Raw genomic sequence first — 10,950 nt, forward strand, 5'->3', positions numbered from 1 at the left:
AAAGTTGCCACAAGAGCCCCCCTAAAATGACAAATTCCTGCACAGATGAACAAATTAGCATGCACACATCTAACTATATATCCACATTGACAAACAAAAGTTTCTAGTTTCAGATTTTAAACTGTGGATTTACCACTAAAAAAAGCAAAGACAAAACATGTACCCACACTAGGCTTGCAGCTGGAAGGTCCTGTTGGTAATGTGGAGGGGTGCGAGTTGGTTTTTGACACTGACACATTCAGTGAAGGCCAGACAATGACATTATGCCAACCAGTCAGAACTCTCGGGGAAAGCCACGTTAAATATCATCTACAAAAGCACAATTGGCAGTGGGGTATCTGTAGTGATGTTTTGGGGGTACATGTTTGTTTGTGTCTCCATGTACTTTGAAATGTTTGCCCATGCTGGTAAATATTTATGCCTCATAATGAAGGTACATTGGCAAATAGCTTAGTGATGTGAGGAGATGGTATTAAAAAAGAAAGAAAAAAAAACAGCCAAGGCATCCAATTATCTATTAATGTTGCAGTAGGACAGAGAAAAACAGCCACTGCTGTAGAGATGCGTTTATAGTCAGAGGCTGATGGTGAATAGTGAAAGTAAATAAAGGAGCAAAGCTGCTGTTCATTTATTCAGCAACATTGAGAATTCAGCAGAATGATTTGTTCTCAGTATAAAAAAACTCAATATGTGAATTTGAGCTGTTTTTAGAAAACAAAGTGGTTTGGAAGCATCGTGTGGCAATCCAACAGACAGTCTATACAGTATAATGCACAAGCAGAGCTGAGCGCGAACAGCAAAGAAATAAATCTGCTAAGTAATAAGAGTTGTTTGTTTTTTTGGAGATAAGATGTAAAAAAATGACTGTTCTGACTCAGTTCTGTTAACATTTGAAATAATGGAAGGATTAACAGGATGTTCTTGTACAACACAGACTAAAGATAAGGGCTTTACAACAGCTCTTGTATAAACAAAGGAATCTAGAAGACAGACCTTTAAAACTGTACAATACATTTATTTTTGACAAAACATGTTTCTTGAGAACAAATATGTTTCAGCATGTTGTCCACTAATGAGGAGAGGACATTTTTCAAAGCAATAGGAATATTTTGTTACTTTATTCCCAAGATTCTGGTTTCAAATAAAAAAATAAAATAAAGCATCATTCTTGAGGGGTTTTTATGTACATTAAATAATTTCAAACAGATTTTTATTTATTTTTATCTACTTTGATTTTGTTTTATTTTCCTACATTTTAATCATGTAAAGCACAATTCAGCACTTGTCTTTGTGCTGAATTGTGCTATACAAATAAATTTGCCTTGCCTTGCCTTGCATTTATGTGCATACTATTTGCCTTGCCTTGCCTTGCATTTATGTGCATACTATAAAAATATGTTCTTTTTTAATTTTTATTGGTACATATTAAACTGGACTATACATTTAGGATTTTAGGTCCAACAGGAATACCAAGATCATTTCACTATGCCAAAAGCAACAACGATAAAAAACTAAGATTTTCTCCATAGGTTCATCTTTCCACCAGATTACGCTATCTGTGGTTCATTGTTCCAGGTCTAACTGGCCAGGTTGGTTGACCCCTTTGCTCCCACACACCTTTCAGCTCCGCCCACACATTATTTATTGGTGAAACACTTTAGTAATTTGTGATGGCTCCTCCAAAACAGATTTATTTGGTCTTAAAGTCACTTTGTAACATTTGGCAGTATGTTCGTCATTGTTCATTTAGAAGACCCATTTAGGATGAAGCTTTACATTCCTTGTTGATTTGTTGCTTTAGATTGTCCACATACTTTCCTCATCAGGCCATGCATTTTGTCAAGTGCATAACTTTTATTGCAGCTCCTCTTAAGTTCAATCAGACAACAACACATGTCTCCACAAGTTATGGTATTTGTCCCTTATTTTATTTACAAACTATGTTCAGCCTTTTTCTATTGGAACTTTGGGAGTTGTGGTTTCTTTATTGCTCACTTTTTAAAATCTATTTCTCTCTATCATTCATTTCCATCTCCATCCTAAATAGTTTGATGGATAGTCTCATGCTGTTCATAATAGAATTTAACTGATCATGGACATTTTAAGGCACCTTGAATCACTATGTTAAAAGATGACCCAAACTTGTAGAGGAAAACAACTTTTTTCTTGATATCTTACTTGATTATTTATTTTCCAAGATGTCATGCAGGAAAGCAGCGTGTTTCAGGTTTTGTTTTAAAACATATCCAGAGCCGTGTCTCTGATGAACTGAAATGTTGTGATGTAAACTTGGAAAATAAAGAAAATGAAAAAGAAATAATCACAAAAGAGCTATTGCTTAAAAGAATAATTTTTAGGAAAACAAATATTGTGGTTGTTCTATTTAAAGTACTGTGAAACAGGAAATTCTCAATGATGGGCAAGGAAGGGATTTCTCTTTATACGCTCTGTGTAAATTGCTGGTTTTAGTAGAAGTATTTTTTATTTTATTAAAATCATCATGTGATTTCTTTTTAAATGGCTTTGAGTTTTTACTAAGATGTTCTTGTAAATTATATCTCAAAGAGCACAAAGAGAGGATGTTGGTAGCAAACTGTTATCTGTAAAGTGAATGACATTAAAATGTATCTTAATATTTCTGTTACTGTTTCTATAGGCACAAGCAGACGTTTTTGTTTTTTTACTAAAGGAAGGTATTAACCTAAATGAAGAGACAGTCACAAACATTTGCAAGATAGTGTCTCATTTCTTACTTATTCAAATGTTTTTTTCTCCATGTACAGCCCTAATGCCTGTTTGGGTTTGACGCTTGTTTAGAAATTCTTCTGATTGTTCTGACTGCAGACATACAGAACAAGAAGCAGATCAAAAACACTGTCAGTAAACAGCACAGACGAGAATAACGAGAAAGGAGCAACTTGATGCAGAGTTGATATGTCTACCAAACTGCAATTATTTTCAGATCTGGGAGTCTGCAATTATGCAAAGCTTTACACTACCCCCCTAAAGTGGTAAAGTTGTCATTATTTTGTACCTAAATGATGCACAGAAACCCAGTCTACTACTTTTATAGAACTGTGAATGCTATAAAACACAGAAACTTGGCTTATGTCATTCAAATGTCCTTAACAGTTATTTGACAAGGCATAACATCATCAACCACAATGTCATGACCCATTAGAGAGACAAATATGTTTGCATTTTGCAAAAGTGAAGATGGAAATGATGCATCACATAAACCAACTCATAAATGGTCTAGTACATGATACAGTTATGTCTTAGTAATGAGCCAAGGTTGCTTTAATAGAGGGCCTAAGGTCACCTGCATTGTTAGGTCTGGTACCTCTCATCTTCCTCTTAACAATCCCACATCAATCTTCCATGAGGTTTAGCTTGGGTGAGTTTCTGACCAGTCAAGTACAGTAATGCTCATTAAAGTATCTTATTGGCACTATAGTGAGAAGGATGCCAAGGCCAGGTGGAAAATAAAATCACTAAAGGAAAACAAAGTGCTCTAAATGTTGTGACTCTGTGACATTCTGGACCAGGAGACAGTGACTCTCACCAAATAATGACAGACTATCGAAGGCTTGATTTTTTTTTTTTTGTCTCTGCACTACATATTTCTGGATCATGCCTTTAAAATAAAATGTACTTTTGTCTGACAAGATACATTTTTTACGTTGTTTTTTGATTAAATATGGATAACACAAGAACATAGATGGGATGTCCTTGCCCATCTAATGGACAGTCCTTTTATTAGTTTCTATTAGTTTTATTACTGGAAGAAAATAAAAAAACCCAGATAAAAGTAACCCATTTGTTTTTACAATGTATCAATGTAATAATTGTAGTTTCCAGCAACAATTCTAACATTATCCTGTAGACATAAATTAAATATTTTCTGTTAAACTTGAAAGAGAGAATATGTCGCTGTTCTGTACTGAGGAGCATATATTTAGTGTCTGAAGTTTCTACCAACTCAAAAGTTTATTTTGGTTCCCAAGCTTTGAAAATATCTCTTATTAAGAGAGGCGGTTTAGATTCAGGGAGGAAGAGCATGTCAGAGAAATCTTACTTTGACACAGTTTTCTGACATCTTCATGAAATTTCTTCCCAATGTTTTGGGCAAAATACAGCAGAGTTGCAGAACCACGAGTCTTCAATGTGTCTTCTGAGTATTTTTTTTCTTCAAGCTTTTGTTTTTTCCTGCACCCACCCACAAACACCCCCCCACACACACACACACTTTTACACACACACACACATCTGTTTGCATTCCTATCCATGTTAAGACTTGACATTGACTTACATTCATTTATTCATTGCATTTGCATGCATTATATTGCATTAAACCTGACATTTACCCTAACCATTAGCTGTATATCCTAAACCTAACTTTAACCTGAATTAAATTCCAGACTTCCGGACATTAAAAATGGGGTTTACATGGGGTCTACCACATTAGGACTAGTATTTGGTCTTCACAAGGTTGGTCCTCACAATGTCAGTAAATGTAAAAAAAAAAAAGTGTCCTAAAAAGGTGATATTATCACAGTTGACTTCAACATTGCATTGATTTCTATGACCCAACCAAGACCCTAAGCCTAAAAATTATCAGCAGATACTGTACCTAACCTAAAGTCCATTCACACCTTACTTCTAAACCACACCCTCACCCTAAGAAAATAACTTATCCTCAAGGTGACGAGTCATTGGCCCCCTTGTTTATCATCTAATATATGAGACAAACAGCTACAAATTAATCTAGACTTAAACCTAAAAAGAGAGCCTCCAGTTATTAAACAGTAATTTTGATTAGGTAACGGATCACATAAGATATTAATAAAATTTTGTGAAATTAGTCTTGAATCTGGGTGGGACTTTTTAAACATATAACAACATAATGTAACAACTCTGTTGCTTAGTGTTCACATATGTGCCTAATGTAATTGGGAAAACTTTGACTGGTCATACAGTATGCCTAAGAAGACCCTCTAACAAGGTCTTCCTATGTTTGCATAGTAGTTGGACTTTGCTTCCCATTGGGGATCTACATAGACTATATTTTATGTTTTTTTTTTTTTTTACAGACCACTATGAAGTAGTCTATATCTGTAAAGTTAAAACAAAAATGATAAATAGCCATCAGTTTTTTTTTTTTTTTTTACTTCCTTGAGAATATAAATCCTAAAAGGTTAGCATCCATTTATATTTAGGCTCCCATCCAATATAATTATCCTCAGCTTTCTACCTAGGACACAAAGCCATAAATCATTTACTGGAAGAATGTAGCTTTAGAAACAACTTTTATGAAAACTGCATTTAACAGTTGTCACAAAAAAAACAAAAAAAAAAAAACAGATAACAGCAAATACAGGTAAATGTCCTCAAACAAAAGACACGGTGGAGGGGAAAAAACAGCCAAAAAGAGATCGACATTCATATATTTTTTCTATCAAAAGTTTAGCTTACTCATATTGTTTTTCCTATCATGTAAAAATAAACTTGAATTTGCATCTTTAATGATGAGGAAAGAGCATTTAAATGACTAGAAAAAGCAGACTGATGCTAGAGTACAAAGAAGGACTTTTGCTCTGCAGCTTACCTATTCTGAAGGATAGTGGGCCACCACAGGTGCTTTTCACCCACATGGCTAAGAAGAGCAGAAGCGCCCAGGCTGTGAGCATCTTCTATGACTCCTCATGGGTCCTGCCCCGGGTGTGCCCCTGTCACAGCCACCTAAAACACATACAGAGTAACAGTGAGGCCTTCACACCTGCATAAAAGGGATATAAAAACACAAATTCTTGTCTTTAGGTCTCCATCTATTCTACTGCATGCACAGATTATGTTGCTGACATTACAGAATATGGCAAAGTAAAGTCGAGGCATAATGCACTTATGATGAGATTGTCGTTTTGGTCAGATTAATTGTATTAATGATGACAGAGGACTTCTTCTATATGGCTCACAGGAAAAAGAAGGAGCTTTGACAGGAAAATTCAGTGATACAAAATGACACAACAAAGCATTATCTATAGCTGAAACTTTTGATGGAAACATAAAATAGTTACAACTGATTTTGTCTCAGCAATACAAACTCATTTTGATCTCCAACACAAAGAGTGGCAAATTTTAAATATTATATATATTTTCCTGATAATTTGCATGACTATGACTTGCACCTGTTAAAAAAAAAAATTATAATTTAGTGTCAAAGGAGATGGTGTAGGAGAAGACTGCTGCTCGATTTAAAGCATCAATTTATACAGTATGAAGTACACTATTGCAGACCGTTTTAACATTTATGAAAAGCACTCTCCTTGCTGTTTTTCTAGATGATTTAAATAGGATTCTAGTTTCCTAGTCAGAATTGTAAGACAGATTTCCTACATACATTTTTTGGTGGCAGAAGCTACATTTCAGAATTAAAAAAACTAAATGTTATAAGTAATATGTTTTATTTTACTATACATTTTTACACATTCTATGTATCTCTGATATCTGAAATACATTTCTTCCTATTCAAAATAATAGAAAGAAATAATTATTACCAGTAACTGTATGACTATAGAGATCTGAAATTCATTTATAAACATTCAAAATGTTTATTTGAGCTATAAAACTGTAATTTGGTTTCTAATGTTCATTTCAACAATGTATTTATGATAACAAAAATTCACAGACTAATAAAAATCAAATTAGCCTACAATAGCCTATTTTAACCTTGATAAAATTACAAGCGAAAGTAGCTTATTGCATCAATAAGAGTAGATCAATGTATTAAATTTAGATGGAGTCGCAAAGAAGAGAAGTGCACCTTGCAGAATGCGAAGATAAAGTATAAAACATTAAAACGGTTCTGTGCATCATCTCATATGTTCCTCCTCATTATTTTTGTCTTAATTCTTTTTCCCACTGAAATTATTAGGTTAGCGCAGGTGTTTCAAACACTTGTTGAACCACTAACAATTGGCACTACCGTGACAGAAATTAGGAAAGTAAACAATGGAGAGCAACATAGAAGTGAGCCAGGGCGTAGTAGTCTACATTATTGTTTCATTCTTTTGTCCCTCCATATTTCTCTCATCAGTGTTGTGCCATATTTATGTCGAATGTACTGTAAGCAGAGTTGTTTTGGCTTGTTAGATCACATGCGATTGGGACGGTGTTGAGATATGTGCATGGTGACAATGGCATTACGTAAATTAGGATGTGGACCCAGTTCTAATGTTCCCACTGAATGCCGGTCGGAGCAGAGCCATTTGAAGGCAGTTTTAATTGGGTCCCTTGCAGAGTCGTTTGACACGGGTCACTGAGTCATTCCAACTGCCACTTAAAGCTGATTGTTCCCAAGTTTAAACAGGTTATCTGGCCTGTGGGAAAGGGGTTTTGGATTACACAGTATATACCACATGGCTGTTTTACTGTTCATTTGTTTTCTATTATGCTGTGATCACACAAATCAATGTGCTCTCACCAATCAAGGTCAGTGAAATACCTGTTAGGCTGTGTAATGCTTCAATGTGAGGACAAATAAGGTTGTGGATGTATGTATGTAGATGGATTGTGAGCTAAAAGTTTCCTGAATCTGAACGCTACGCGGGCTAAGAACCGTCTCCTGACGTATATTTAATTCTCTGTCAATTCTTTAACTGCATCCTTGTCAAAAGGACATTTCATGTTTGATTTTGTGTCTAATGGACCTAATAAAGGATTTTATTTTTATTTTTCACACAAAACTATGAGAAAACTGCTGACTAAATCAGGAAATAGAACTTGTTTGGTTTTAAGGAGGGTGGAGACAGAGGATGCTCTGGGTTTGTTGAACTAAACCTTCTCCCTATAAGGTTAGCTGTGGGGGGAATGTTACTATGGTAACAGAAAAAAGAGGTTGAGTAAACTCTTTCTGCAACAGAAAAATCAAGTTTCCTTAACTTCAAGGTTTAATTTCCAGTAAACCTGCATTGTGAAACATTCCTCCGGATAAGTCTCTAAACATATTTAGAAAAAGTCAGCCAAAGTCTGGTTGCCTTTATTTAATCTTGTTTTGTGGTTGCATGACCTGGATGACAGAATGTGCAGGTACACTGTTGTTTGTGAATAAAAAAAAAAGATTTAAAAAAGCCTTCTCTTAACTGAATATCAAACATGTCAAAGAGTTATGCAGCTGACCATCTGTTTTCTACTTCTGATTTTCTTTTCCATACTAACACTTTCACATATATTTTCACAGATTTTCAACATTGATTTTAAATAAAACAATATGTTGCAAAAAAAATACAAAAATTTAAAACTATATATTTAAGGTTGAGAGTTGACTCACCCACATTGTTTAAGTAAATTGAAATCCCTAATATGTTACAAAGGGGCCTTTCTGTTGCATCATGACACTGCACAGGTCCATAGAAACATAGGCATGGAACAACTTGACTGACCTTCTCAAAGTCCTGAACTTAACCTAATCCAAGACCTTCAGTGATGGATTAACAGTTATTTTTGTTAATCAAATGAATTGTACCCAACCTCATAAATACTTCTTTGAAAAAAGGATAAAAAAATTCCCATCAACGTTCTTCTAAACCTTGTCTATAATGTTCCTATAAGGGTTTCAGCTATTATAGTTGTAAAGGGTGAACTAATGCCAGATTAAATCCCTTTGTAATAAAAGAAGAGGTCATTAAGATTAATGTATATGTAAAAGCAAGCAACCTCATACTTTTGATGGCATAGGTTATTTTGGTACTTTAAAATTCCTTCATGCTGCTATAAATATATCCCTTTGACACATTTAATGGCTTTGTTGCATAATGCATTCTTTTCATCTCCTGGGACAGTAATGTAGTCTAGCATACTGATTTCATTTTGTCAGCAAACTGACAGCATCATAAACATCTCAGCAAAAGCATGACAGATTTCTATTGATTCAAGAGACATGACATTTAACAGTCTCTGTGATTAAATAAAGTAAGGTGCACTGCGTGAAAGATTCAACTATATGGAAAATGTAGTAAATTATGCTTTCAAAACAGAAAGAATTGCACTCGAAAGTTAAAAACCAAAAAATGTAGCATATAGACAAGGTGACAATTAATGCATTTATTAAGCATTAGTTACAAAACAGCAGCTACATTTGACCAATCATACACTGCAAGCAAGAAAAAGAAGAATGCTGGACACAGTGGGTTCAGCTATAAATAAGAAGCAGTGTACCCCATAATTCTTTGTTTCATTTCCAGCATGCTTTATTAAATTACAATTAATTTACACCTGGTCCCTGTTATTGTAGTAAAATCTTACACACCATCTTAAAAAACTATTACTAGAGATACATTTAGTTCGTTTTCCTCGCATAACACTTTCAGAGGTAAATCTGAGTTGTTTCATGGCAACAGTTTTAGTTCATGAGTTCTGGCATGAGTTCATATGAATTTTAGCATTGGAGTGGATTGTAAGACAAATTGAGCTTTGAGTGCTTATTGCCCAGAAAGACACTTTGTACTTCTTTCAAACATGTTTCAGAGTATTTAAATCATGTTTGAAATATCAATTGTAAAAAGATAACTGGAAGTGAATTGTGACACATTCCTGTTGATTTGATCATACAAATGGATGTTTTACTGACTAATTGTAAAATCAAAGAACTGCTTTGTATTTAATAGCTACTAATGAAATTACTTGTAAAAAATCGTACTTTCCAAGCAATTTGCAAAAATTGAAATAAGTGAAAAATACATTCAGGAAGTAAGATTAATCAGTGTCAATTAAAAGCTTCATCAGCACAGAGTTAGAGAGACAATGAGCTTGTCAGCTTTTTGACTGAGTGCAAGCTAAACCACTAATAGCTTCTCAATGAAAGACTAAAGCACAAATTCGAATCCGCTCAATACAGAGGTAAAATGAAAGTCAGGTTGAATCTTACCCTTCATTTCTCAGCTCTCTAGAGTCAATTATGTCAAATCCATTTTTAGCTTCTCATCTAAGTAAGACAAACACAGATTGATCTATTTTTCTCTTACTGCACTGAGGCAGAAACAATAAAGATGAAGCTAAGTGGGGGTAAAAAAAAATGCAACCAAGATGCTAGCTTATATACATTTGCACTAGTTTTTCTGCAAAATATGTTAATCAATTAAGACAGCTGTGTATAATCAAAGCCAAAATGCAAAAGATTTACATGTTTCATTTTTCATTTTTATCATACTGTATGCTTTCATATCATCACTTATCATATACTACCCCACGATGCTTAATCACTCAATTTGTTTACCGTTTTCTGTTCATGAAGTTTTACTTTAAATTTACTACCTCCAACCTTTAAACATGAAGGTCACCAATATGCTTTTATCTTACAAGATTTTTTTTTTCATATTTTTCTCACAAGACAGAATATTTTAATGTAACAACACTCCATATAGTTTTTATTATTTAGACGTTTTTGCTAAGTATAATATTTCAAACTAGAACATTTCCGAAGAAATTTAGACAGGGCCTGCCACTTGGTGCGTTATATTTGAACTGGCAACAAAGGCTTCATGGCAGGGGTCCCCAAACTATTTCCTGTGAGGGCCACATAACTTTTCCCTTCTCTGATGGGGGGCCAGGGTCAGTTTGTAACAGAAAAATTGTGACGATTGCAAGAGTGCCTAAAATTATGACGGGATTCATCGCATCTCCGCAGGTTATATTCTTTGAATACCGTCACTGCCACTTTACAGATGAGACAGACAGCCTTTTCTTTGCATTGAACAAAAAAATAATCGTTTGTCCAATTCAGGTTAAATGCCCTGCATTTTGAATCAATTTTTCTCTTACCTAATCTTTTCACCATTATTCCGTTCTCTCTTTACGGAAGAGGATTAGGGCCATTCAAAAGAAAAAAAAGACTATTGAATTCTGACTTTTTTTTTCTCTCAGAATTCTGACTTTTGTCTCAGAATTCTGAGA

The 10,950-nt window shown here is 34.4% G+C and overlaps 1 protein-coding gene across 3 annotated transcripts in view; it reads right to left on the reverse strand.

The window, feature by feature from the left end:
- Positions 1 to 10,950, reverse strand: part of grik4 (glutamate receptor, ionotropic, kainate 4) — a 461,142-nt gene that overhangs the window by 268,690 nt on the left and 181,502 nt on the right. For all 3 annotated transcript variants that reach the window (XM_015380401.1, XM_015380400.1, XM_015380402.1), the window contains exon 3: positions 5,609 to 5,742. In XM_015380401.1, the coding sequence (XP_015235887.1) occupies positions 5,609 to 5,690 (82 nt within the window). In that variant the 5' untranslated portion in view covers positions 5,691 to 5,742. The remainder of the gene's footprint in view (positions 1 to 5,608; positions 5,743 to 10,950) is intronic.

This window comes from Cyprinodon variegatus, unplaced genomic scaffold, assembly GCF_000732505.1.
Source record: "Cyprinodon variegatus isolate N-32 unplaced genomic scaffold, C_variegatus-1.0 Scaffold213, whole genome shotgun sequence".
NCBI lineage: Eukaryota > Metazoa > Chordata > Actinopteri > Cyprinodontiformes > Cyprinodontidae > Cyprinodon > Cyprinodon variegatus.